Below are 27,136 nucleotides of genomic sequence, written 5' to 3'. Positions count from 1 at the left end.
ATCGAGCAATCGTGTTCAACTTTTCACAATCATGATATCTATATAGATATATGATCGCTGGGAATTATTTTAGATTGAAACAATAACTTTACACGGCGGCACCGGAGATGAAGAACCACTTGTCAATGCTGCCCTCAACGGGGGCGGGGGCAAGCTCCTCGTGACGGGGAATGGCAGCGAGCTTGGTCGAGTCAGCACGGTGAGCGGAACCCTCGAGGGAGGAGTTGGCACTAAGAACGGATTAGTTTTTGACACCCTCAAATGGAACAGATAAGAAATGGGCGAAGACATACAGGCTGATATCACCAGGGGTGGTCTTGCCGGAGATGAGCTTCTCCCAGGCATCGGCGCACTCGCGGATGACATCCTCGGCGTACTTGCGGTTCTTGCACTCGCCGGAGAAGGCGAACTGGTTCTCGGGCTTTCCGTCGGGGATCTTGTAGATGCGGAACCACTCGTTGGTGGCGCGCAGGAGGCCGGGGAGGTGACGCTCAACATCCTCAATGTCGTTGAGCTTGGGGGCAAGAGGGTCGTTGACATCGATGACAATGATCTTCCAGTCGGTCTCCTCCTCGTCAATCAGAGCCATGACACCGAGGACCTTGACCTGCTTGACCTGACCGGGGTAGCCGACAAGCTCACCGATCTCGCAAACGTCGAGAGGGTCGTTGTCACCCTTGGCCTTGGTCTCGGGGTGGACAGAGTTGGGGTCCTCCCAGGTCTGCGCGGGGAGTCGTTAGCATTGTGCCCCGCCATGGGTATTATGGCCTGGTGGCCTGGTGAATTGGATAGTCGCCACTTACGCGGGGGAAGGCACCGTAGTTCCAGAGGTAACCCTTGTGGGGGAAGCAGTTGCGGACGAAGCGGAGCTTGCCCTTCTTGGTGTCCTGCTTGATGGGGTTGAGGAAGTCATCCTTGGAGATCTGTGGTATTTGGGATCAGCGAATGGCGGGGTTGAGATCAGAGGTCAGGTAGTCGTACCTCCTGCTTGGCGTTGGTCCAGCGGGGGATCTCGACGACCATGTTCAGGATGGTCTCCTGCTCATTGGCGTAGAGGGGAATGTCGTGGAAGGGGGAGACGGGGACGCCATCCTTCTCAACGAACACACGGTGCTCGAGGGTGTAAGGGGAGCCGATCTTGCGGACGGAGTAAGTCATGGTGGGCGGAGTTGACGAAAAGTGTCTAGAAACTTGGGCCGCGCGGGATAAGGGAGAATTATAAGAAAACGAAGAGGGAGGGGCAGCAGAAGTGGGGGGAGCCAACGCTGCTGATGTGCGCCAAACACGGCGGGAGGCGGTGGAGGTCGCACTTCCCAGTCGGGCTAAGGGAGGACGAGTCATTGGCTGAATTGTCAATTCCTGTAAGTTTGATAGACACAATTTCAGATTTAAAGTAGTCCCAACGTACCTATGACGGAGTACGGAAGCAATTGGGTGATGCTTGCCCCTGTGCCTGGTGGTTGTAATTTTCCAAAATGTGTTGGGTCCGAAAGTCGGCACTGATCACCTCCCGCTTCACATCCCGACCGACTCTTTCTATGCCGTGGCTATTTTACGGAGTACTATACTTGGCTACTTTGGATTTGTACATGCTGTGTGTACAATGTACCTAATGCCTTCTACACTGACATGTACATATACTGCACCTAACCGAGGACTGCAGAGCATATAATACAAGGACAATGTACTCCGTACCTTGTGCCAGTATGGTTCAATACATGGCTCTGCTGGCTCTGGACCCAGTTTGTTCCAGTTTGTTCCGAGTTGTTTCAACTTTGGCTGCAAGCCTGTAATTTATGATCCTCCTGCTGTACGATGTCGTGATTCTTGGCACGAAATACTGTATCTTGATTGGTTGACTCTTTCAGAAAATGGCCAGCTCAGTGGAAGAAGAAAATTACATGAAATCAAATGACAATACACGCAAACGAAAAAAAAAAAACATCCACCTTATCGCCCCCTGTATCTCCACGTGACCTCGAGATCTCCAATCGGCACCCTCCGAACCTCTAAATAATAAGTCACTCCTCCTCATCTGGACGTGCTATGTTGAAGACACTTCGCAAGATGACAACCACGATTGCAGACGCCGCAGGAGCGTCCGCGCAAGCGGCACCCCGCGTGCCCATTCCCGCCAAAGGTGTCGACTACCGCAACAAAATCGTCCTCGCCCCAATGGTTCGCAGCGGCGAGCTGCCCTCCCGCCTTCTGGCCCTGAAATACGGCGCTGATCTCGTCTGGGGCCCTGAGACAATCGACCGCGCAATGATCGGCGCCACACGCAAGATCAACCCCCGTAACGGCCTGGTTGAATTCACCCGCCTGCCATCCAACGGCGGTCGTACCAACGCCGCAGTCAAAGAATCCACTATCTACCGCATCGACCCGAATCGCGAGAAGGGAAAATTGATCTACCAAATTGGAACTGCAAACCCGGAATTGGCTGTTCAGGCTGCGAAAATGGTGGCGGCAGACGTGGATGGAATCGACGTCAACTCAGGCTGCCCCAAGCCATTCTCTACGTCGGGTGGAATGGGCGCGGCCTTGCTTCGCACACCGGATCTTCTCTGCTCTATCCTCGAAGCTCTCGTCAAGGAGGTCGGCGAACCGTTCCAGATTGGTATCTCGGTCAAGATCCGTATTCTTGCCGACCCGCAAGACACAGAAGCCCTTGTCACCCGTCTCGTCAGGACAGGTATCACAGGACTGACAGTCCACTGCCGCACAACTCCGATGCGTCCTCGCGAGCGCGCAATTCGGGACCAGCTGAGCATGGTAGCACGGATCTGCCATGAAGCCGGTGTTGCGTGTCTCATGAACGGAGATGTCACGTCCCGGGACCATGGACTTGAACTGATGTCTGAGTTCGGAGTGGATGGTGCGATGATCGCCACATCTGGTGAAGCGAACTCATCCTGTTTCCGCTCTCAGGCAGATGGCGGTCTGGCTCCTTGGAGAGATGTCGTTTACGAATATATGCGCTTTTGCATCGACTGCGAGAACAGACTTGGCAACACCAAATACCTGCTCAACATGCTGATTCCCGGCAAGGCCAAGGAGTTCAATCAGGCTAAGGTGGCTAAATCATACCTTGATGTTTGCCGATTCCTGAAATTCGAGGATCTCTATTCTCAGGCTGCTGCCGTTGATGTGATCCTGGGTCTCGATGACAAATGGACGAGCCCACTTGACGGGGAGGCGCCGAGCCAATCCGATACCAAGCCCGATTCCAAATCCGAGGCTGTCAAGAATGCGATGACTTCCGAATCTGCACGCGCCGCTGGAGGGGGCGCTGCCCGGAAAAAGACTCCCTCCCCTGCTGTCCACAGCGGAGGTCCCGTCCGTCGCACTTCTACTCCTAAGCCCAAGACTGCTGAGGCCAGTGCTGATCAGCCTATTGCTGAGTCGCCTGCTCCTGCTTCGGAGACACAGCCTCAGGTTCAGCCCCAGGCAGTTTAAACATTGCCGACTTCGTCTCGTCTGGCTTGTCTTTTCGCACCCTGTCCTTGATTTCAATCTTCATGCATAGCCTTTGGTACACTTTCATTTTCTGGTTTGGTTTTCACTGCATTCTGAGGTGTCTATAATACCTTTTATCCATCTTGTCTATAAATCTTATTGATTCCCCATACATACATTTCAATGATTACGAAACCTGTGCTGCACAGTTAACTAGCCAACCGCATAATGTCCTAAAAATTCTTGTCAATTCCAATATTTCAAGATTCCTGCCTACGAGTAAGCAGTCCAAAAGTCTATCTTCCATCCCCAGACATGCTATTCTACGGATCAAGATCTGCCTAACGCACCACAATACCCTTCATACTCCCCTCAGCACGCCAACTCTCCAAAACGCGAAGCCAATGCTCAACACCCATGCCCCAAAGACCTGACCTTGCCATGATCACACGATGTGCCGCTGGCGCACGATCAAGATCACCCTCCAGATTAAAGTATCCCGGTGTGCATCCAATGGCAACTCCCATCGGGGCACAATTCATCATCACCTGGAGCGCCCAGTTTTCTGCTGCCTCCACCGACGGCGCCACAGCGAACTCCGCACCACCAGCCCTACGCTTCGCTTCAACCAAAATGTGCGATATATGCTTCGCATACTCATCGAGAGAGAAACGATAGTTCCCACTCGTAGAGCCCTGGAGAGGACCAGATATGAATAGATTCGGGAACTTGGCATCGATGACACCATGCAGCGTCGCAGGACCGGAGCGAGTCCATTCCTCGCTCATGGAAACACCGTTCAGACCTATAACAGACATATTCGCTTTCTCAGCTGGCGTGCCGGCGGGTGGTGCAAGGAATCCCGTTGCGAAGATAACCACATCAGCCGGGTAGCTTTCCTCATTGATGATCACCGAGTCGGCCGTAATCCGATCGACGCCTTTGCCATCGGTGTCAACAAGAGTTACATTTTCCTGATTGAAAGCCTTGAGATAGTCGTCGTGAAAGGCAGGCCGCTTGCACCACACGGGATACCAGGGCTTGAGCTTCTCTGCAACCACAGGATCTGAAACCTCATTTTCCACGCGAGCATGGATGCGACTCTGACGATGGGTGTCGATTTCGACCAATCTAGCCGCGTACGCTGGGATATCCTCTGGTGATCGCGGCCCCTTTTCATACCCAGTTATACCAACCAGAGCAGGCGCCCTGGTCCATCCGTCGTCAACGAAATTAACGGAGGGAGTCTTGTCCAGAGTAAAATGTTGATGGAAGTTACGCATTCGCTCCCGTTGCCAATCTTTCGACCGTGCGACTTCTTTCTGGAACCATGCTTCGTCTGTCTCGCGTTGATCACGAACGTCTACTGAGCTCGGCGTTCGCTGCACGACGTACAGGTGCTTGCACCACTTTGCAAGCTGCGGAACAATCTGCACTGCCGTTGCTCCAGTGCCGATGACCACGACTCGTTTCTCCTTCAACTTGGAAAGCGATGGATCCGCAGGAGATCCACCAGTGATATCGTATGCCCACCTCGCAGTATGAAACATATCACCCTGATAATCCAGAATCCCAGGGACTTTCGGCAGCTTGGGCCAATTCAGTACACCAGCAGCAAGATTCACAATCTTGCACCGAACACGGAGCCTCTCTGGTTCCTCATCCTTCCGACGCTGTACCAGCTCAACAGACCATACCCTAGCATCGTCATCCCAGACCATCTTTTCAGCCTGTGTCTGGAAAACACCACAATTAACTAACCCCCACCTCTGCGCCACAAGATTAACATACTCCCTAATCTCTTCGCCCTGCGAGTACCTGTGCTTAGGAATATACCCCGTCTCCTCCAGATATGGAAGATACAGATAGCTCTCAATGTCACACATGAGTCCCGGGTACCGATTCCAATACCAGGTCCCGCCGAAGCCACCAGCCGGATCGATAATGCGAATGTCGCTGGCTGGTATACCGGCCTCGATCATACGGACGGCAATTTGTATGCCGCCCCATCCGGCACCGATGATGAGGATCTCACTTTTTTGATTGGGAAATTTGGCTCGTAGTGGCTGTACTGCTGCTGGATCGACCCAGGGGTCATTGGTGAAACGGTCATACTGGGCTGATTTGGTGGGTTCGACGAATTGCGCGTTTCCGTCGCTGCGAAGACGTTTTTGTCGCTCTTCCTCGTAGCGGGATTTCATAGAGGCTAGTGTGGGATCAGCCGTATCTGTGGATGGCCTGTTGTCGTTGCTTTGATGGTTCAGGCTCGACATGGTGGGTGGATTGAGGGTTGGTGGGCTCGATATATCACGCATGGTCCTATGTGGATTTTTGACGGATAGAGCCCTCGAGGTATGTCTAGATAGATGTGACCTTGGAAACTTTGAATCTTTGATCGACACTTTGAGTAGGTTCCAACCTTAGAAGGTTTGTCGACTGCCACTTGTGCAGGTGAGTCAGTCGGGCGTTTACCCCGCCAGTGAATTGGACATCCTGGAAATACTACTAGACGCCAGCTAAAAATGAGGTATCAAAAGCCAGTAGAGAGAATACATTGAAGTTCCAAGTTTGTGATCATGACTTGTGAGCGGTTAGAGCTGAAAATAACCCCAGGGTAATTTGATAAAATAAAAGCAAAGCAAAGCAATAGGATAAGATATCAAGAAATACCAAGAACCAAGCTCAACCTCTTCTGTAATATCTGGGCAAGAAAGAGCCAGTCATGCTCAATCTTCGCTTTTTCACAGGCCATTTCAAAGCTGGCAAAGCTGGTATTGGTGGTCGTCCACCTCTTGTTCTGGGTGAGGCCTTTGCCGATTTACACGGCGATGTGGTTTGGAAGTCATCCACAAGACCCGTGTTCGTGTTCAAGAGCCAGCCTGCGAGGTTGTGACCGCCGGTAAAGATGTACATATCCTTCCAAACGAGCAAGCAGCGGACATTGTTCTGCATGACAACTACGGTCGGCCCCTTTGGTACTCGGGTACGACGTGGGTCTCCGTTTGATTTGAAGCCCCAGACGAAGATTTCCTCGCGTTGTTTGGCTGTGAGCTTTAGAAGGGCGAATATGACCCCCGCGTCGGTTAGCCGTGCGCGTGAAGGATCCCAGAAAACTGTGTGGACGTCCAGAGGACTATTGTCAAAGTCGAATGGGCGTCCAGACGTACTAGAAATTTTTTCAGTAAAAGTACTCTAAAAATGATTCTAATGTCGGTACGTACCGTGCTGTCGGGACGAATGTGAATGAAGGTCCATATCACGGACTTCGGGGATCTGTAGCAATGCTCTGTACAGATGTGTCTGGAAGGCCGCCTTTCTTCTTAGTCCATTGAATCAGAGCTGTTACACATATTAGCGAATGACAATTCTTTTCTTTTCTTTCTGGTCATTTCACTTACACGTATAGGTCAGGCACTGATAAATTGCCTTATCAGCATTGTATGAATGCTTCACCTGAGACCCAGGGCTGAACTCTTTGTGCAGTGCTTTTTTTAAAATGTGGAATAGAAAACTCTCGGGTTTGACCTCGGACTGAGAAACTACTGAAGAGTAAGTAAATATCAAACCTAGCAAGAATGTGAGATTGACCTCACTTTCTCTGGGCAGTCTCTCAACAAGGAGACATCAAGGAGACATCAAGTGTTGTTTGATCTAAGTGATTGTCAGCAAAGTCCAAAACATGTCAAAAATGCTAGCAAATACCTGCCCATGTTAGCACGACAAAGAATCGTAGAAGTAGAAAGGCATCAGGAATAAAGATATGAAATTTGTACCCTGATCTGAGGAAATAGCTATGCTCGATCATATCGCCATGATATCAAACCACCGTGAACACCATGAAAAAAAGAAACCCTAACTAATGCCATATCTTCAGCATCTCATTAAACCTTGGAACGCACTGTATCATGCAGCGCCAAAAAGACCATGCTCTCTTTTACAATTATTTGTTAGCCTCAATCTGCTTCATAGCCTCCTTTGCTTCTTCCTCAGCCTCAGCCTCCTCTCCATCGCCAGCATTATCACCCTTGCGAAGATGCTCAAGCATCATAGTCTCAACGACCTTCATGCCCTGCTCCTCACTCTTGCTGCCATCGCCATCCTCACCAGCTACAGCCTGGTCAAGCGCCAGCTTGGTCTGTCCGAGAGCGTGGATCTGCACCTCGATGGTGTTCTTCGTGACAAGGCGATAGATCTCGACTTCACGGGTCTGGCCGACGCGGTGAGCGCGGTTCTCTGCCTGCACGTCTTCCTGGGGGTTGAAGGAAGAGTCGAAGATGATGACGCGGTTGGCGCAGGCCAAGTTGATACCGGCACCACCGGCCTTGGTGGAGAGAAGGAAGACGGGGATTTCAGTGCGCTCGTGGAAGGCGTCGAGGATGGACTGGCGATCTTCGACGTTGGTGCGGCCGTCCAGACGGACGAATTCGATTTTCAGTGTCTCCAGGACGTACTCGAGAATGTCCATGACCATGGTGAACTGGGAGAAGATGAGGGTACGGTCGCCGTTTGCGATGAAGGTGGTCAGGAGGTCTTTCAGTTGCTCGACTTTGCCGGAGTCCATCCATTCGTCGTTGGTGAGCTTGAACTTGCCCAGGGACTTGGGATTGTCCACGCACATGTGGTGGCATTCGAAGTCGTTGTAGGGCTTGAGCTCGTTGAAAATGACCTCTGGGTCGGAGTTTGACCATTTCTCTTCCTTGAGGCAGGCCTTGGACATCTTCAGGAGGATCTCCTCGGTGAAGTGGCGACGGGCGAGGAGGGGGTGGATGGCGGCCTGGCGAAGCTTCATGAGGATGTTAGCGGACCTAGAACCGGTCTTCTTTCCGGCAGCGCGGGCCTCGAGGAGCTCGCGCACTTGGTCCTTCTCGCGGTTGTAGATATCAAGCTGCGAGGGCTTCATCGTGCACCAGCCGACGTGCGAGTGCTTGGCTGGGAGGTCGATGACCTGGTGCTTCTTGCGACGAAGGATGAAGGGCTTCATCATTGACTTTGCGCGTTCGATGCGCTGAGCGGAAAGCAGAGTGGCGTGGGATTCATCCGTGGTCTTGGCCTTGTTGGAGAAAACAGCCTGGAGGTCATCCTTGTGCTCATTGAAGACACCGGGAAGAATGAAGCCAAGAAGCGACGCAAGCTCCTGCAGGTTGTTCTGAAGAGGAGTACCAGTCAGGAGGAGACGGAAGCGAGCGCGGATCCGGATCAGCTTCTCGTAGAGTTGGGACTGATGATTTTTCAACATGTGACCTTCATCGTAAACACAGACAGTGAAGTCCATATCACGCAAGAACTTGGCGTCAACCTTGGCCTTTGCAATGGTGTAGGTGGTGATGACCACGTTGATCTCGTCGCGTCGTTCCTCGATATCGTCACGGATGTGGGCACGCTCATTGAGGCCAGCGTAATAAGGCATCACGTTCAGAGCTGGGCAGAACTTCTGGAACTCACGCAGCCAGTTCTCAATGGTCGAAGAAGGAACAACAATCAGATGCGGACCCTTGTCACCCTTCTCGTACAAATGGGCGAGGAAGCCAATGACCTGGCAGGTCTTTCCGAGACCCATGTCGTCGGCCAAAATACAACTCAAGTTGTTCTCATACAATAGGCGCAGCCAATTGATACCGACAACTTGATAATCCTTCATGACCAGGTCATCGGCCATGATGGAAGGCTGAGAGATCAGACGGGACTTGCGCTTGGACGAGGAGACAAGGTTGTCTTCATCACTTTCAGGGGAAGGACGGCCAGACGGAGTGGAAATTCCCGAATCATGCTCAAACTTCTTTGGATCCTTGGAGTCGTTTGAAACGCCCGGCAGAGCGAGATTGGTGATTTCAAGCTCGCCCTTGTTCTCCTTGCCAAAGGTGTCCACACCCCAATTCTTCATCTCATCGGCAACAGGCTTACCCAGAGCTTCAACTTCGCTGACAAGAGCATCAATCGCCATGTAACCGGTCCACATATCGACGCACTTATCGACAATCTTGTCACCAATAGGCTTGGGGGCCTTTCCTCCCCGTCTACCCTTGGCCTTCGTCTCTACCACTGGAGCAGACACAGCACGAACTTCGTCGAGTGATTCATAAGGACGATTATTGACAATGAGTTGCGCAACATCTTCCGAAACAGAGGCCAAATCAGCCAAATCCTTGACGGCACCAACATTCATAAACTTAAGAACCTTGGAATCAACACCGCCAGCGGCAGATCCCTTCTCAGGTGCGTCCGAATCATCGGAATCGCTCATCATGGCCTCAGGCGACTCAGACCGATCAGGCGAGCGGTTGCGACGACCCTTCTGGAGGCGGCCTCCCTTCTTCGGGGCAGGCTCGTCATCAATCACAATCGGCGCAGGGGGCGAAGCAGGGCGCGAGCGGATCTCAGACTGGGGACCGCGCATCAAGCGGCGGCGGGGCTTGCTCTCATCGTCGGAGTCAGGCTTGTTCATCTTCATCGCGGCCCACTTATCCTGAATCGTGCCGCGAGCCTTGATCTGCTGCTTGGCGGCTGGGGCGGCGCCGGTGGCCGGGGTGGTACCCAATTCATCGTCGGAGGAGTCGATAACGGTCGCCTGGGCCTTGGACAGGTTCTCGAGAGCGAGGTCGTAGTTTCCTTTAGCTTCTAGAATAGCATCCATGCACTTGCGCACAGGCAGTTCAGGCATAACCTTGAGAACGCGCTCGACCTTGATTCGCACGCGGAAGTCTGCGATTTCATGCAGGAGGATGTCGGGGAGCCCCACGGGCTGGGCGCGAGATGGCGCATCTTGGCGAGCCTTCTTGACGGCAACGCCCTTGATGGGGGGACTCATTTGGTCTGCGGATCGCTTGACGGAGGTATTGTTGGGGTCGTACATGGCGTTGGCGGTGATCTCGCGGAATCGATCCATTGCGGGATCGGTGCGAACGGGAGACTCCATGACTTTTTCTCTTTCTTTCTCAGGGCTGCGAATTGTCCTCTCAAACATAGACGGTTTGATATCGGTGTTCTGGAAATGAGAGTCTTCGTCCGAGGAACCACCTCGATAGGTTGGGCCGTCGTCGAGGTCGAATTTGGGAGTCCGCTTCGCAGGGCCGGGGGCAGGAGGACGGAAATGAGTGCCCGAAGGGGCGATTAAGGACGAAAAGTGACCCTGAGGTTTCCGAGGGGGAGACGAAACAGGGCCCGGAGGCGAAGATGCAGCGACTTGGATTACCGTATTGCGGACTGGGTACGGCTGAGCGACTAGTTGGGTGGGTTGTAAAGGGGTAGAGACAGGAAGAGTCGCAACAGTCTCGTGGTCAGGAGGAGTGCTCGGAATAGTGTCTCGAACAGAGTCGTCCATTATTCACAATGGACCATTCGCCATCTGATTGTTCGTTTATGCCCGTTTTTTTTTCTGCCAAGGCGGAAACGCGACCATGGTACGCGCTATTCAGTAGACCTTATGTACAATAGAGTATAGTGTATAGAGTGAATAGTATGAATATAATGAATACAATGTATACAATAAAGAGACTATAAAGTGTGTATAGATTGTACAGATTGTATAGAACAAGGTGTATTGAAGTTGATTGTTGTATGGTGAAGGGTCCCTTTGATCGAGATAAAAGAGCGTATTGTGTATTGTCCGTATTCTACAAACCTCCCTACCAATCAGAAGCACCAAATTGTTCTCCGCACTTCCGGAAGCATTGGCCGTATGAGATCGGGACTCTAATTCAACATCTCATTCATCTTGCCCTCACTGCCATGTCTTCCCGTCGTCCCCATAATGAGTCCTACGCCGATGTGGCGGCGAAGCCTGCCCCGAAGCCTGCCCCGAAAGGCAAGTCCGACGTCACTCCAGCGGTCCCCGCGTAAGATCCCCCAGACTCACATCACACGAGACCTCGTTCTAATTCAGTTCTCTTGCTAGAGATGTGATCTATAAGTTGCTCGGCTTCACCGCCGCCATGGTTGCGGGGCCGATTGGCATGTACTTCCTGACCTTGAACACGATCTTCAGCGGTAGGCATTCCTTCTCTTCTCACAGCTTGACAACTTCTCACCATCGCCTTGATATAGGAAGCTCAACGCTTGCCGGTGCCACCGCGGCCGTGACCGCGAACGTGGTCTTGTTCGCCTACATCTACGTGGCGTGGCTCGAAGACCAAGGGGACCAAAAAGCGTCCAAGGAAGACTCCAAGAAGGCGCAATAAACCACAACCCTGGCGCTTTCTTCACAAAACAAACTCTATGGCGTTGGTGTGTTAACCGGGTTTGGGGGCGTTTCTTTTGCACTATATTGGGTCAACCGCGTTGAGCCAAAACAGCTTTAAGCCAAATTTGAATATCTTGTATTGTGGAAATGAAAAGAATGCAGAGTGATCGCGAAATAAGCTACCGCTTATCGACCAGTCCAATCCCATCCCAACGATGTGCTATCCATGTTGAAAGGAGGCGCAAATCATTTCCCCAAGATCATGCCCTCGGTATAGACAAATGCGCCAATATGCAGTCCATTAAAACACCCCTTCTGTCGCCTCAAACTCAAGTAGGTCGACGCTTGACAAACTCCTCCAAGTCCTCCTGTGTAGCCACACCGAGCACAAACTTGCGCTGTTGATCCGTGACCACGGCGAAGTCCTGCTTCTCACCGGTGGGGTGAGTCTCCCCGTCAAAGAACTTCTGCAGGTCCTCAAGCGTTGTTTCCATCGTGATAGTCTGGTAAGTTCCGCGCTTACGGTTGAAGCGCTGCATTGCCGCGGAGACCGGGTCCGAATCTTGCACCGACTTGCTCTGCAGGAGCTCCCTGAGGAGGGGGATGCTGAGGTAGCCCAGGAGTGAGCGCTTGGTGGCGGAGATGACGGTCAGGTGGGTGTAGTCACGCTCGAAGGCGGCCAGGAGAGCTGTGGAGATGAGGTCGTCGGGGGAGATGGAGAGGGCGGGAGGAGGGTCGAGATCTTCGATTGTGGCCTGCAAAGGTGATTAGTGTGGTTGGTTGACGGGGACGGGGTGATGGGGACGAACGCCGCGGAATTTGTCTGCCAGGTTTGTCGTGGGTGCTGGGTTGGCTTGGGCACCTTGCTTCTCGCGGGCGAAGGCCTCGCTGCCGGTCATGTATGATGCCATTTTTGCGATGGCGACGGTCTGGTGAGGGGTAAGGTGGGTTGGAGAGGCAACGTCAGTGAAGCTGCGAAGGGTGAGATAAGAAGAAATAAGTAGTTAGGTGACGAAGGTGATGAGGGCGAATGGAGAATGGCGAATGGCGTTTGGAAGCAGAGACCGTTGCGGGATGACTTTTTGATTCCGAGCTTGGCGCCCTTTCCCCACTATCTGTACGGAGTACCCTTGCGCAACTCGACTCTCCCACAATATGTGCTTCCCACCTTGCTTGGGCTAGTTTGAATCTGATTTGGCCTGTTATGACATGAATTGTGCAGCTATTTCAGATTGTTCTCTATATGGATATACCTGAAGAATGCTTCCTGATATCGCCGTCCTCAATGGTACCTTCTCAGGACTTACTCTCACACTGTATGAACTGGCTGATGAAGCTCATATCAGATGGGATCCATGGATACAAAATCCCAGCATCTGCCATTTGATCATTGATCGTCAAGCCAGACCATTTCTTGTCCTTCGCCAACGACTCTCAGCCTCCGGCCAGACGGCCATGTACAGAGGCAGGATGCCGAGATTCAATATGAGCCTACAAAGTGCTCATGCATCCTTCCCTACAAACAGAAGTCCCAGCATGAGGAGAGAAACTAATTAGTTGAGCTAGTCTCCATCATCAGATTTTACTAATCTCATTTGCCTTTGAAGGCCAGTTTCTTCAGAGCCATGCTAACAAGACCACATACGTCATCCTTGGCTCTGCAGTATCGTCTTTTCTACTCCGCATTGCGAGTCCAACTGTCAGTCCGAGTGTTCAATCAGGACTGACCACGGCTTACGGCATCTATTTTCGGTGCACATGTGCTACAATATGCATCTTGGTCCATGCAGGACATGGTGCCTATGTGGAGACAAAGCCCGCAATCGGGAACTCCACTTCTAACCCACATATGGAGTACGGCAAATCGATTGCTTCAGGGTGTTCGGGCAATCTGGTGGTCCTATACTTGGGGGAGATACTCCGCCTTCGGGAGACTGAAGCGTCTCCCTATCCACGGGTAGAGCCCATCATAATAAGGTACCTAGTAGATGTCGTTTACAGAGCCGGTCTCAACATGAGGTTCAACGAAAGAATATCCTATAACTTTTCTATAGCTCTGCTGTCACTGTTGAACTTCATAGACGCTGAGATGTAAGATGAAGCCTAGAGTATCAAGAACATCAAGTACTTTATGCCCTCCATGCCCTGTCCGGTGGCTCAGGATAGCCCATTTTCAGTTCAGTATGGTAGTACCTCTAGAGGCGCTATAAGCAAGACATATATGCTCTGGAACTATGCTGAACACCCTCCGACGTGGTGTTGACAGAGTGAACCCTGAAAGTGTCCAAGGGGAGGCTCTACTCCCGAAGTCGAAGTAGATAGAGTCCGCCAAGCTCACTATCAACGGTGATCATTTGTCACCGCTCCACCAATCGCAGGATGGTATCTTATCAGCGACGTCACGGCACTCACTCGAATCCGAATTAACATGTTCAATACGATTGACATCGAGATATCCTCCCTTTAACATACTTCCTTCTATGTCGGGATAAGAACTATCGTCAACCTCGCTCTATTCTCGCCAAGATCTACTCCCGATCTCGTACTTAAATAATCCCGATCCCCCAATCTGTACGGAGTACTCCGTCCCACCGAGTATAGATCGATATAGCCCTGGGAAAAAGTCCCCGAGCAGCGTACCTGCATTTCTTATCGCCCACGTTTTGCGCTCGATAAGCAACTTCCCCGCTCCGTAATCTTCCTCTTGCATCAACCGCATACATCCAACCATCCAGATGCCCGACAACGAACAGCCTATGGTCTCCCATGGCCGCGGAGGTACTGTCTCACTACACTGCACTGTGTTCGTCTACTGATATTACCAGGTCAGGGAAACATCGGACATGATACCACTGAGTAAGACCCTCGACTCCCCGCATCAGCGGCGCATCTAACGAGGACCAGATACGTGGACGGCGAGATCGTTCGCGAAGGTGTCTATGGCGACCAGGGTGATGGCGCATACTCTGCAGGAGTAAGAAAAAACCCCAAGCACAAGCAAACATACACATTCATCCAGCTCACCACTGTACAGCGCGGCGGAGCAGGCAACATCGGATCACCAATGGTGAGACCTACATCCAGGGTTCCCCACGACGCCGACATGATCCCCGAACTCGCGGTGCGCAACTCCACTGATGAAACATACCATACCGGGGTAAGCACAGGCATACTTTCTTTGCACTTCTTGGATTTCCCTTAGTTACACGGAGTCACTCCATTGCCCTTAGTCCCTTGTTGTGTCAGCCGGGGTAGTGCTCACATACTTGTGTTACTTCATCCTTTCCATGCTATTGCCCACGACCCTATTTCCACCGTTTCAAAGAACCAAAGCTGACTTGTGTGATAGCGCGGCGGCCAGGGCAACGTCCATCTCGACGAGGCAACACTCAAAGAGAAAGAAGAACACAAGAAGAAGAAGGGACACGAGGGTCTCGCAGACAAGCTGAAGAATAAGCTACTCGGCCGGAAGTGAGATGTCACCTCGTATTTATCTTTGATTCCCATTCTTGTTTTTGTTTACAGAGGCATCGGAGGATTTCCCACTGGACAGTACCAATTTGATTCATATTTTTCTTTTTATTTTCGCGCTCTTCCCCTTCCATGGCCCATCCAGGGCTGTATCCATGCACGGGTTCCTGCAGTGTACAGTAGAAAGGGGTAAACTCTAACCGATCCCAGTAGATGTAGATACAAGTATATCAAAAGACATGAGATGAGAACCATGACCAGTATTTTCAAGCCAAAACGGCTACTAACCGAGATAATAATAAACAAATCCATAATAAACAATCTCAAAAGGAGTAGCCCATGTGTGTCCATGTATCATAAACTCATTACAGCATGCAAGATGAGAAAAAAAAAAGAAATGAACAAATGAACAAGAAATGAACAAAAAAGAAAGAAACCGCGCAAATCGCATAACACATATTCGCATATCCAAGCCCAAATCCCCAAACCAGATCGAAACGCCGTTAAATCCATAACAAAACGCACGAGCAGTCAAAATACACAAGATAACACAGCTCGATCATGAATCATAACCATAACCATGAATCAAAAGCTAGATCACAAGGCAGACCATCAACAAGAGACCCACTCAATCCTTACTGAACCGGCGCTTGAACCAACTCTTCCTCTTATCGCCCTTAACAGACTGACCCGTATCCTGGCGGACGACATTCGGTTTCTGTGCAGTCTGCTGAGGCTGAGGTTGAGGTTGAGCGGACCCGGAAGCAGGCGCCCAAGAAGGTTCAGGCTGAGCGATTTTCTGATTCGCGGAGCCGCTGAAGCCGTATTCGGCCTGGGCGCGCTCGTCCAGACGCTGTTGCTGCAGAGCCTGCTGCTGCAATTGGTCATTTGAGCTGTTGAGGGAGCTGGGGTCTGTGGATTGGCCGTAGGGGTCTGTGCCGGAGTTGGAGTTTGAGGCGACGTTTTCGAAGTAGCCGTTTGGTTGGTAGCCGTTGTAGCCGTTGGCTTGGGCGTTGTGGTTTGGGTAGTCTGTTGGGGAGGCGGGGGTGACTGGGTAGGATGGTGTGCGGGGGTAGCGTCGGCGGCCATTTCCGTATCCATTTCCATTTCCATTCTGCTGGTTGTAAGGGTATGGGTTCGGGGTTTCGGGGGATTGGGGGTTGTTCTGATAGCCGTTTATGATGCTGTCTGGGCGAGATTGAGCCTGGCTGTAGTTCTGATCGTATCGATTTCCGTAGCCATTGCCGTAGCCGTTTCCATTTTGGCCTGGGATTTGGTGTTAAAATGGTGAATCTTTTGCATGGGAGTCTGATCAGGATAGGATGGGATACGTACCGCCGTGGTAGCTTGTTCGGCGACTAAAGTCTCCCATTTGTGAAGCGGCATCTTCTATCGTAAGTCAGCGCTGAATCCTGTCTTTGTTTTCACCATGGTGAGACCAAAGTACCTGTCCTGGCGTACGAACCACGGTTGTTACTGTAGGCACCATAGATGGCGGCCTCGAATGATCGGATGGTATCTAACGGGCGCTCCAAACGTGGCCGGGTGGGGTTTGACAGGTCGGGATCGGCTGAGGCAAGGGTTAGCAAAACCGCCCAACGAAGAATGCGAGTGGAGACGAACTGATGACATTTCCATATTGATCCTTATGCTCGATCTCACGAAGGGAACCTAGGTTGGACTTTTCCAAAGCGACCGTGTCTACCAGGAAAGAGAAGAACAAGATGTTAGCGAGTGAAATCTTGATAGGATGCGACCGGGGGGATTGTCCATGCTCAACGTACTGGGCTGCAACTCATTCATTGCGATGAGAGGGTCGGCCTTGGTGTGTAGACTGCGACGATGCTTCTCTTCCGATGATTCAGAGGGACCTCGCTGGTGGCCTTTGGATTTGCCGGAAGTTTGAGAGTGATCGGATTGAACGCTGAAACCACGACTCCGCGTGGGAGCCGGTTGGGGGCGGCCATTTTATTAGGGCGAAGGTCCACCGTCTTTTTTAGCGTCCGCGATTCAAGGCAGGTCTGAAACGGCTGGGATCTGCTGAGCTACGGCCGTTGTGGAGCGCGTGGGAACCGCCAAGAGTACAATTGCGCTTTGCGACAGAGTCAACGGCACCGGGCTCAAAGGGAGCAAGCGAATGAATCGGATAAAGCGTTTGTAGCGAATGCAATATGGTGTGTTACTATGATCGTTTGCCGTGGTGTGGTGTGCTGGTGTGCTGGTGTACTGGTTTGCTGGTACGCTGTGCTGTTGCGCTAGTGTCAACTGAGTCAAGTGGAGCAGTGATATGTAGATGGAGTGCTAGCGATTGTAGAGGGAATCCCGAGTGAAGTGAAAACGAAAGATATCTACAAAAGAAGTCCAAAAGCCAAGGCCTCCGGGAGGGCAATGGATTTTATTCTAAAGGGTTTACACTTTTTGGGTGTACACGCAATGTGTAATTTATAATCTTCAGTCAGTATCAAAGAGTATTGAAGAGTATTATATCCTGTATTCTTCCTCGGTAATTTGGCGCAAAAAAAAAAAGCAGTTCCAAAGGAGACCGGTGCTTTCCACGGTACACAGCCCCGGTGCACATGGGCGATTGGTGAAGTTCCTCCGAGTGGCAACCCTCACACAATCCAGTAACTCCAGTACACAAAGATCATTCTCAACTGTATGGTATGGACTCGGTAATGGAGCTATCTCATCTTGGTGCCTAAATCACTGGCTGTACGCGTACTCCGTACAAAAGAGTCGTTCTATTCGTCTGTTCGTCAATTCGACAATACCGGGTTGGTGCATCTTCCCGGCAGCATCCAATTGGCTTAGGGCTTTCTGCTCTGAACTGTCCACTTTATGCACATCGTGCACATCTTGTACGTTAAGTCCATTTTACACTTTTGCAATTGATATTCTCTTGCATTTCACCAGGCGAATTGAGTCCAGTCGATCATGCTACTCTATCCTCGGATGGCGCTTATCATACTCCGTAGCCCTCGGTGTGTCCGATACCTACTCGGTACCTACTTCGTACCTAACTCCGTACTTCGTACTCCGTACCTAGAGTCATACCACATGCTAGGGCTGAGGCTTAGACCATATGCTATCGAGTTCGCAGTGCAGCGGAATTAGTGTTTGCCGAGTGGGTCACAGGCCGATGTTTTTTTGCTAAAATCTATAAATAGATTATCAGGAACTGCTCGGCTTCTATTAGAACTCGAACATCTACACTAACCACTGTTGGCCCTGGCTCGACCTATTCTGGAGACCGGTGCGGTTTACTGGGTTTGCTGGTGAGACATGCGACCATCACATTCTCCCATATACGAATGACTCCTCAGGGTCTCGATCTTGGCCTGCGGGGTCCTGGGATATCCCCAGCCTCCCCCGAAGTGCGTGTACTCCGTACGCAGAAGGCGAAATGACCAAGTTAGCTCCATTGAGCCCATCTGTCCTGGCATATTTGTCAATTGATCTCCATCTCTGGGGCTGGGCACATTGCGTACATGCAAGCCCTGGAATTGGAGTAAGGCAAGGCTGCGGAGAGTACTGGCGATATCGACCAACGGTGTGTGCCGGCAGTAAACAAACCCCAACCACCAGTCTACTCCAAAGCTATTGTCAATTATCAATGTGGTCGGAGGTACTCTGTACTTCCATGTTTCTCGAGCGCACTTTTGGCCAGTCTGGCATTATTTACAAAAATTCAAAAGTTCACTCCTTCTGAACAATCACCGAGGGACCAACATACTCCTTCCGCCCCTTGACAAAATACATCCCAACACTGATGATAAAAACACCAACGAAGATGACCACACTCCAATTGAAGTTTTCTCGCGTCACCTCCACATCACCCGGCCATAAAGACCAAAAGAGCGCAAAACAGCAGTACAACAACCCAACAATGTTAACAGCCAGTCCCCAGCGACCCATATCCCATCGTCGCGGCGGCAGAGTTTCAGGATACCAGACCTTGCGATAAATCACACAGCTAATCGAGATGATGTAGGTATACATCAGCGCTGCGACGTTCAAAGAGATAATCGCATTGAACGCGGTCTCAGAGCCGATGTTAATGAGAGAAAGCGCGCAGCTGATGAGACAGGAGACGCCGATGGCGTTAACGGGGATCTGGCGGCGGGGGTCGACTTTGCCGATCCATTTAGCGAATGGGAGGCCCTTGTCGCGTGCGAAGGCAAAGGTCTGACGGGAGGTGGACGCGTTGAAAAGGATGTTGCTGAAGATTACGGTGAGGAGGGTGATGGCGGTTAGTCCGTTTACACCGGCTGTTGAGGTTGCGTTCTTGAAGACGTATAGGAAGGGGAATCCCGTAGGGTCGTTTAGAGCGTCTTCGACTGATGGCATGGCGAATAGGAAGGTGATTATTAGTACGATGGCCATGATGCCGTTGCTGAAGTAGCCCCAGGCAATGGCAATAGGTACGTTTCGGGCTGCATCTTTGACCTCCTCTGACATGTGTGCTGTTGCATCCGAGCCTGGGTAACCGTCAGTCATCAGTTCACTGCAGCGTCGAAAACTATCTTTGATACGTACTCAATGAGCCGTAGATGGCTGATAGTTGTCCGATCATGACACTCAACCCCATGGAAGACCAGCCTCCGAGGTTTTTCCACTCTGTGACAAATACAGCTTGGGCTGATTGGCGGGGCGCCATGGCCCAGAGGACGATGAGAATGACTGCCCACGACAAGACGTGAAGGATCATCAATAGATTGTTCAGGATTGGCATCAAGTCGCAAGCGTAGACATTGAACATATAGATCAGCAGTACCATCGCAAACACAAACAGCGTGCCCTGCCAGTTTTGAGGCTCATAATCCGGGTTTCGGACACTGATCAATCCTTGGATGATGGTGCCAGTTAGGAATGAGCCCGATGCTGCTCCCGCTTGCCAGGCTAGAACCGACATCCAGCCTGAATGTTTATTTAGCCGACGACCATGTGTTGCGGGTGAGCGACTCACCTGTAATATAGCTCAGGAACTTCTGATACCGCGGCGAAGACCACTCAGAGACCCAATGATACTGTCCGCCGGATGTGGGTGCCATTGAGGCCATTTCGGAGATCGAAGCGATAATGAATCCGAATCCAATAAATGTCCATAAATACGAGTAAAAGAATCCCGGCATGCCTCCATTGTACAGCCCCTCATAATTAGAGCTGGATTTGTTAGAAGGCTCTCATTTCTGGATATTGCGGGATACTCACATTAGAATAAATTCCCAGGTCGCTTGCAATACCGATGCAAAACTTAAAGCAGCCACAGGACGCAGGTTTCTCTGTTTATGTTAAATTGAAGAGCTAACACGTCCTAGTGGTGACATACCTTTAGTTCTTGTGCCTTTCCCATCCGTTGCATGTCATGATCATCAATGACTGTCCCCAACGTCGTTCCACCCTTCTGATCTCCCTTCTGATCCGAAGAAGCCTCATCTCGATCCATATATTGGAGTTCCGTATCCTGCATTTCCAACCCGGGTTCTTTGACGGAAGCCATGATGGTCGGATAGTGACTCTAAAGAGGTCACACCAGGCGGAAAGGGAGGGAAGAGGGGAAAACACCGAATGCAAGGGGGTAAACGGGTGATCTCGCGTGTTCAAAGGAAATACAAAATATATTAGACTTTCAAAGACGGAGCGCCGAGGAAACAATCCACCAAGGCCGGGGGGCCACTATGCGAGTGGGGTTGCCGATCTCTCACCCCCCGGAGGCTGCAAGCGGCCCGACTGGGCTAACCTTCTCCGACCTTTCACTTCTTCGTGTGTGAACCCGGGAAGTCATACTAACACAATAACCTTCAAGATCTCAGGAACCGAGCAGAATACTTCGATAGGTCTCATGCTGGGCCACATGCCACCCACGAGGAGTCCAGAATAGAAGGATTGTGCGACTAAGTGGGGAAATATGCATGCCACAACACATATCCATGTCTAGCTCAATCAAATACACTATAAGAGGGAAAGATCCTGCTCGTGCTTACTCACGTCCCACAAAAAACGGTATAACAACCCGAGAGCTGCCCAGCTGTTTGACGCAGCTTAGGGCTCTTGCTCCCAGCCCCATCACAAACATTATCGCAGCTAAAGATGCCACCTGGGAACCCTTGATTTCCTCCCATCATTATCGTCTTTTCCCGGCAGGGATGAACCAAACACCACTATCGGGCGCCTTATATGCAACGTGACCCCTCCCTTGGCTCAATAGTATGATGAAATCACCCCCCTGCAATGGGTGCCCCCTACATAACAAGCACAACGGGCCGCATACCCCAGTCACACCCTCATGCACTGTAATCCTTGGCGACATTTGACTCGATCTGAGTGGATGTAAAGATAGCTCATCATGCAGCGCTCTGCTGATTAGCCTGCAAACCCTGTTCGCTGCTGCAACCCTTGTCGCCCCCAAAATCCGGTTAATAGCTCACAGGTTTCGAGGCTCTCTGGAAACACCGAAAAATAATATTGACCATACCAAATGAATCAGCCCCTTCTTGAGAAAATACTTCGCCCCCAATTTTTTCATATGTACTCAAGTATATCGTTTCGCAGGTAGGAGGCTGTCGATGGTTCCCTTCCATCTTGGCCCGTCATGTCGGCCTCGTCGCTGCCCCCGGGCGTGAGCCCTCCTCTCACGACGGATAATCCGAATAACCACAGCGGCTTGATTGTGATTCTTGCGTCTTTTTATATTGTTTTGGTCCTTACGGCGCTTGCGGCTCGCACCTATGCTTCTTTCCAGAGGCGAATCATACAAGAAGATGATCTGCTGTTTGGGGTGCTGGTAGTGGGTTTCGCCGAGGATTGAAGTATGAATGATTCATTCCGCTTACTATAGCATAGGTAATCGCGATACTTCAAGCAGTGGTGGTTCTTATCCAAGTTCATTTCGGCTGGGGAGTTCGAGTAGGATTTGGCGATTCGATAGACTACCGAATGCTCAAGGTTCGTTTTTTTTTTCATTCTCCATCCAAATGCAAGAGCGATGCCTTTCGATCCAAGCTAATACATCCAAGGCCGGATATGCAGCCGAGATTATATCGATCCTCGTCTTAGGTCTCTCCAAAGTCTCAACTTGTTTATTCTACGAAGCGCTTTTCTCAAAAACGCAGCGCCATTTCGCGCGCGCTATTCTGGTCACCGTCGTCATCTGGATGACAATATCCATAGTCCTACTAGCAGTACGCTGCACTCGGAACCCATGGGCTGATATCAGCGAAGCTCAATGTAGCAGTTTGGTACAGACACCATACAAACAAGGCAAATAGCTTGACCGAGCTAACAGCGATGACCAGTTCCCACGATGGCAAGCCATCACAGCGCTCGACATCATCACCGAAGTATTCTTATTTATGTACTCCGGCCTGGCAGTACACAGGGTCAAAATATCCATGCAGAAAAAGCTCGTGGTCTTCCTTGCTCTAGAGAGCCGAGTACTGTAAGCCCTATCCTTCATCAGAATCCCATGAATATTGACTTTAAGTTCTTTCAACCTGACCACTCGAACCAGACTTATTCCACTAGCCGCTATCCGTCTACACTTTATTAAAGCGCAGATCACCTCCCCAACACCTATTCTCATCGGCGCTTTCGCAACCGTAACTACAGAAATGTACCTCGCGACCAGCGTACTCTGTCTCGTGAGTGCGTTTCTCAAATCGTTCCTTGCAGCCTACGAAGACAGTAATGGGATCTCGTACACGGATGGTCACTCGGGATCAGGGTCCAAATCGCGAAAGGGGACTTCGAATACCATCACGCAGAGGAGTCGGTCTCGGTCTAGATTTTCTGCGACGGTGGACCGTTTGCGGGGCTGGGAACGGGAGGAGGATCCTATCTTGGGAACTCCTAGTGCGTCGGGTGGGTTACAGATCTTGAAATCTGTGGAAGTTGATGTGAGGGATGAGCCTATTGAATTGACGGAGGCGGGGAGGGCGAGACATTAGTATCGCTCGGGTGTTGATTGGGATTAGATCGGGGTATGCGATGATACGCAATATAATAGACTGATACCATGTAATGAAACCTTGGAAAGAAAAAAACACTTTCAAGAACTGACTAGTATTGACCGTTTTACGCCAAATGCCAACTAGCGAAAATGAAGACGATTAGGTAGTGGGGTCATACGACTAAGTTTCGAGAAATGTGAAGCGTCTAAAAATAGTCGGCGCGAAGTGCAGGTGGTCTGTTGAAAGTGTGTACATTTTTAAACATGCTCGGCGTTGAGTGTGAGCGGGGGTATATAGTCTATAATACAAATTATAAAACAAAAGCGGCCTGGTGTATAATCCAATAGCCATGCAATATGCAATATGCAAAAAAAAAGTGAAGAATCGAAGGTTGAATCGAAACGAGATCAAGCATTTGACTCGTCGGCCGGAGCCATCTTCGTGTCCTCCGCGGTGACCTGCACCTCGTGGCTGTGCTCCAGTTCAGAGAGCACAATCCACGTGGGGATGACGGCAAGAAGTGTAATACCGAAGTTCATGCCAATGCTGACGAAGTGGTTGGCGCCTCCTTCGCTCTGCATGGCCCATGCGACGGTCTGTCCCAGAGCCTCGAATCCACGGAGGATACCGCAGTGGTAGGATAAAGACGAGATGTCGGTGCTGTATTGGCCGATGAGCCAGTAGAGGAATTGCTGGAAGGCTTGGCCGCCGAATTGCCAGAAGAAGATGAGAGCGTAGCTCTTGCCGAATCCACCCTTGAACCAATCGAAGGAGGGAGGCTCAGCGGCGTTGTAGAATTGGTTCTGCAAGATACTGGCCCAGATCCAGGTTCCGGTGAGGATGACGACGATGGAGGTGAAAGCGATCTTGGCACGGGTCTTAATGTAGATGTTTTGACGGTCGAGCAACGCAGCGAGGATGAAAGAGGAGGCAATTCCGGAGAAGTTGGTGAAGAATGAGGAGAAAGCACGGGAGCGGACGGTGAAGTAGTCGGTCAACCAAGTACTCATGAAGCCGTTGTAGAAGTAGCTGATGAAGAAGGCCGGTAGGAGGAGAAGAACGCGACGGGTCTTGAAAAGAGAAAGCACGGCCTTGAATTCCTTGCCCCAGGTTTCCTGCTTCTGCACAATAACCAGGGACCTGTCCTTACGCTGAACCTTCTCCGCGGGGCTGAGGCAAAGCGCGATAGGGAGACCCAGACACATGATGACGATGAAGACAATGTAGGTAGCAGCGCTGACAGTGCCCTTGCCCGAGGTCTGGGCATTAAGACCCAAGCTGATAGCACCACCGACGATGGGTCCAGCAGCCTTGGCGGTCTGCCAGATGGCGAGGTAGAAAGCGCGCTCGCTCGGGCTGGGGTATCCAATAATAATGGCTGCCTCCGCAGCCCAGAAGAAACCTGCGGAGATACCGCACAGGGCGGCACCGAAGAGCATGAACCACGTGGTAGGGTGGTAGCTGTTAGTGTAGAGACCGGCACCATAGATGGGGTAACCGATGGCACCGAGAACGAGACCGAAACGAAGACCAATGCGGTTGTTGATGGCACCAGCGGCGATACACACCACGGCGAACAATCCGTAGACCAGCGCATTCGCGGCCGAGACGGCGTAGGGCTCGGCAGAGCCACCCGCACCGAGGTTGTTCAGCGCATCCCACATTCCGGGTGCGGTGAATGAAACACCACTGGCAATGGCGATTTGGAAAGGAATGGACCGAACGAATGACCAGCGAGATCGGGTCAGCTGGTGGGTTTCATTGGTATGCTCAGAGGTAACCTCTGCTTCGGCGACTGGAGGGGCCATAATGAATTTCCTCCTTTGGACACAAGGGTCCTGTATATATACAAATGAATGATATATGCAAGATGAAGATAGGATGAACTAAAGAAAAAAGAAAAGAAAGTGTAGAAGAATATATCGATTGATAAAAAAAAAAGCACAGTGGGTCTTGAAGATGTCGTGCTCAACGCCAAGACTTTGCAAGAGCGGCAAAAAGCAAACTTTGACACATCGCCACCCACGTTGTGCTCGCGTGCCTTCCTTTCTAGGCTCTTCGCGAATAACCCTAAAATGACATGCTCCGAATGCCTCGTTATATCCTTGATATTGAAGCCGCTAGGGGCCTTAGAGGCCTTCGAGGTGTCAGTATGCGTCGAATAATATATCTCATGCACGGTATATGCACGTAATCCTAAATTTTCATGCAGAAAGAGCCCCACTTGAGCTTGCTTTTCGTCGGTCGCGGCTCACAAGGAACGCAATCAGGCCAATGCTGAGGAATTGCCCGACAGTAGTGACCAGATTAGAGATAAATCCAGCTTTGAAGTATGGTGCAGCAGTAGCCGGGTACTGGAAGATCTGAGTCCAGGCCGCCATTGCCTGTCCAATGGCGTTCATGCTTGCGGTGACAATGGCTCTTTCCTCGGCATCGTTGGCCATAGTGATGGTGGCCCAGCTCATGGTGAGTGGACTGATGGCTGTACGGTCGAAAGTTAAATCACTCCTTCGGCTATAATTACCGAGAGATAATCTCAACGGGCCCCAATTTTTCACTCACCTCCTTCGAACCCAGTGATGATGAACCCCACCAGCCGTCCCGTCTCGCCAACATTGTAAGCAACCAACAAAATCACACCCACCAAAACGGGGATACTCGTCACCACAGATGGAATCCAGAAATTGTGTAGACGATCCGCAGTAACGCCTGCGACGAGTGCGGCGACAACAGAGATCGCTGTTGCGATCGTTGGCAGAGTGTTCACCCGCGAGACCGAGTAGACGTCCGGCTTTGCCTTGAGATAGAGACTGAAAGGCGTCGAGTACGGGGTGAAGTTCTGATCCATGAGAATCCAGTGAACGACAAAGACATACCAATGCCAGCGCCCAAAGACACGCTTGAAGATCGCCCGTGAAACCTTCAGTTCGCTCGGTGCCGTCAATCCTTTCAATCGACTGTTGGCGATCTCGTGCTCAGCCGCAGTCAAAAACCGCGGCTTAGAGCGATGCGGAACATCAGGAAAGACAAAGTAACCACTGATATAAGTTAGTCGAAGTCCAAACAATCAAAAACAAAAAATAAGAAAAGAAAAGAAAAGAACATGTCCAACTCACAGAAGGCAAATTGGAATCGTAATCACCGTACAAATAACGAACAACCACCTTCTCAAAGATCAGCACCCATCCCAATCTATAAATAGTCCCACATACCTCCACCCAGCCAACCCATGCGTCCCTTCAAGATTCGTATAGGCAGCAGCCTGCAAATAACCCGCAAACATAGTCCCAAGCGGCGAAGCAATGAAGAACAGCGCAACACGCCGCGTCACCTCACCAGGCTTATACCACGAGCCGATCACGTAAATGACGCCAGTGAACGAGCAAGACTCACAAATCCCAATAAAAAAGCGCATTGCGTAAATAGTTTCCAGATTGCGCGCCCACGCACATCCAAACGTAAACAGCCCCCAGCCGACCTCGAGGCTCGGGAGGGCTATGTTTATTCGCGTGCGGGTTAGCCAGTAGCAGGCTGGTATCATGGATGTGCAGTACGAGGCCCAGAATACGGCTGTTATGTAGTTTAGGGTGTTACCGGTTAGGTTGAGGTCTTCTTTCATGCCGCTGGTTTTGGTTAGGGTTGTTTGTTTGGTAGGGTGTGGGGATGGGGATGGGGTGGACTTGCGATACGTAGGCGTTGGTGATGGCTTGTTGGTCGAGGTACTTTGTGAAGAATGAGAGACAGCCGAAGATTAGGATCATGAGGTCGAGTTTGAGGATGAGTTTCTTTTCGGCGTGTGGCATGTCGGTTGGGTACCATTTGACTTTTGTGAGGAATTGTAGCCATAGTCCATCTTTGGCTGACGGGGGTTGGGATGTGTCGAGTTCATGGCTGGTGATATCGTGGTTGGACTTTGCATCGAGTGCAATTGGGCTCTGCATGGTTCCTGTGGAGGCCGTGTCCGTGGATACAAGTAATTATTCATTGCGGCAGGTACTGGTTTTATTCAAGTGCTGGAGTGCAGGTTGGGCTATAGTGAAAGATGCGACGATTATCACGAGCGATGGTGTCATCTATATAG

At 51.1% G+C, this 27,136-nt stretch overlaps 11 protein-coding genes across 11 annotated transcripts; 4 read left to right on the top strand and 7 right to left on the bottom strand.

Moving 5' to 3' along the window:
- Window positions 1-88: 88 nt before the first annotated feature.
- On the bottom strand, window positions 89-1,158 carry ipp1 (inorganic diphosphatase IPP1; the record flags this gene model as incomplete). The annotated part of the gene is made up of 4 exons (XM_056954268.1): window positions 89-230; window positions 294-721; window positions 804-923; window positions 982-1,158. The coding sequence occupies 4 exons, from the start codon at window positions 1,156-1,158 to the stop codon at window positions 89-91; spliced, it is 867 nt and encodes a 288-aa protein (XP_056813157.1).
- A 909-nt stretch (window positions 1,159-2,067) lies between these two features.
- On the top strand, window positions 2,068-3,459 carry N7506_004973 (tRNA-dihydrouridine(20) synthase (NAD(+)); the record flags this gene model as incomplete). The annotated part of the gene is made up of 1 exon (XM_056954267.1): window positions 2,068-3,459. The coding sequence occupies one exon, from the start codon at window positions 2,068-2,070 to the stop codon at window positions 3,457-3,459; it is 1,392 nt and encodes a 463-aa protein (XP_056813156.1).
- A 341-nt stretch (window positions 3,460-3,800) lies between these two features.
- N7506_004972 (flavin-containing monooxygenase) lies at window positions 3,801-5,732 on the bottom strand (the record flags this gene model as incomplete). Its single annotated transcript, XM_056954266.1, has 1 exon — window positions 3,801-5,732. One exon carries the CDS (start codon window positions 5,730-5,732, stop codon window positions 3,801-3,803), a length of 1,932 nt encoding a protein of 643 aa, XP_056813155.1.
- Window positions 5,733-7,399: 1,667 nt separating this feature from the next.
- On the bottom strand, window positions 7,400-10,777 carry N7506_004971 (DEAD/DEAH box helicase; the record flags this gene model as incomplete). Its single annotated transcript, XM_056954265.1, has 1 exon — window positions 7,400-10,777. The coding sequence occupies one exon, from the start codon at window positions 10,775-10,777 to the stop codon at window positions 7,400-7,402; it is 3,378 nt and encodes a 1,125-aa protein (XP_056813154.1).
- Window positions 10,778-11,184: 407 nt separating this feature from the next.
- On the top strand, window positions 11,185-11,633 carry N7506_004970 (vacuolar ATPase assembly integral membrane protein VMA21; the record flags this gene model as incomplete). The annotated part of the gene is made up of 3 exons (XM_056954264.1): window positions 11,185-11,291; window positions 11,351-11,442; window positions 11,500-11,633. 3 exons carry the CDS (start codon window positions 11,185-11,187, stop codon window positions 11,631-11,633), a joined length of 333 nt encoding a protein of 110 aa, XP_056813153.1.
- Window positions 11,634-11,964: 331 nt separating this feature from the next.
- On the bottom strand, window positions 11,965-12,546 carry N7506_004969 (putative cystathionine beta-synthase (beta-thionase); the record flags this gene model as incomplete). Its single annotated transcript, XM_056954263.1, has 2 exons — window positions 11,965-12,390; window positions 12,445-12,546. 2 exons carry the CDS (start codon window positions 12,544-12,546, stop codon window positions 11,965-11,967), a joined length of 528 nt encoding a protein of 175 aa, XP_056813152.1.
- Window positions 12,547-14,370: 1,824 nt separating this feature from the next.
- On the top strand, window positions 14,371-15,110 carry N7506_004968 (DUF3602 domain-containing protein; the record flags this gene model as incomplete). Its single annotated transcript, XM_056954262.1, has 4 exons — window positions 14,371-14,413; window positions 14,461-14,491; window positions 14,540-14,792; window positions 14,985-15,110. 4 exons carry the CDS (start codon window positions 14,371-14,373, stop codon window positions 15,108-15,110), a joined length of 453 nt encoding a protein of 150 aa, XP_056813151.1.
- Window positions 15,111-15,734: 624 nt separating this feature from the next.
- On the bottom strand, window positions 15,735-16,909 carry N7506_004967 (DUF2406 domain-containing protein; the record flags this gene model as incomplete). Its single annotated transcript, XM_056954261.1, has 5 exons — window positions 15,735-16,372; window positions 16,442-16,495; window positions 16,554-16,676; window positions 16,730-16,807; window positions 16,891-16,909. The coding sequence occupies 5 exons, from the start codon at window positions 16,907-16,909 to the stop codon at window positions 15,735-15,737; spliced, it is 912 nt and encodes a 303-aa protein (XP_056813150.1).
- Window positions 16,910-18,802: 1,893 nt separating this feature from the next.
- N7506_004966 (putative GABA permease) lies at window positions 18,803-20,606 on the bottom strand (the record flags this gene model as incomplete). Its single annotated transcript, XM_056954260.1, has 5 exons — window positions 18,803-19,584; window positions 19,643-20,023; window positions 20,073-20,269; window positions 20,318-20,388; window positions 20,436-20,606. The coding sequence occupies 5 exons, from the start codon at window positions 20,604-20,606 to the stop codon at window positions 18,803-18,805; spliced, it is 1,602 nt and encodes a 533-aa protein (XP_056813149.1).
- A 1,092-nt stretch (window positions 20,607-21,698) lies between these two features.
- On the top strand, window positions 21,699-23,052 carry N7506_004965 (uncharacterized protein; the record flags this gene model as incomplete). Its single annotated transcript, XM_056954259.1, has 5 exons — window positions 21,699-21,893; window positions 21,950-22,055; window positions 22,109-22,344; window positions 22,402-22,544; window positions 22,617-23,052. The coding sequence occupies 5 exons, from the start codon at window positions 21,699-21,701 to the stop codon at window positions 23,050-23,052; spliced, it is 1,116 nt and encodes a 371-aa protein (XP_056813148.1).
- Window positions 23,053-23,462: 410 nt separating this feature from the next.
- N7506_004964 (uncharacterized protein) lies at window positions 23,463-26,996 on the bottom strand (the record flags this gene model as incomplete). Its single annotated transcript, XM_056954258.1, has 5 exons — window positions 23,463-24,836; window positions 25,311-25,537; window positions 25,618-26,093; window positions 26,268-26,678; window positions 26,779-26,996. 5 exons carry the CDS (start codon window positions 26,994-26,996, stop codon window positions 23,463-23,465), a joined length of 2,706 nt encoding a protein of 901 aa, XP_056813147.1.
- Between the last annotated feature and the right edge of the window lie 140 nt (window positions 26,997-27,136).

The sequence above is a fragment of the Penicillium brevicompactum genome (assembly GCF_028827555.1).
Source record: "Penicillium brevicompactum strain IBT 35665 chromosome Unknown utg000003l_segment0_segment0, whole genome shotgun sequence".
NCBI lineage: Eukaryota > Fungi > Ascomycota > Eurotiomycetes > Eurotiales > Aspergillaceae > Penicillium > Penicillium brevicompactum.
Note: the sequence above shows the minus strand (reverse complement) of the source record. Positions and strands in the feature narration are given on the sequence as shown.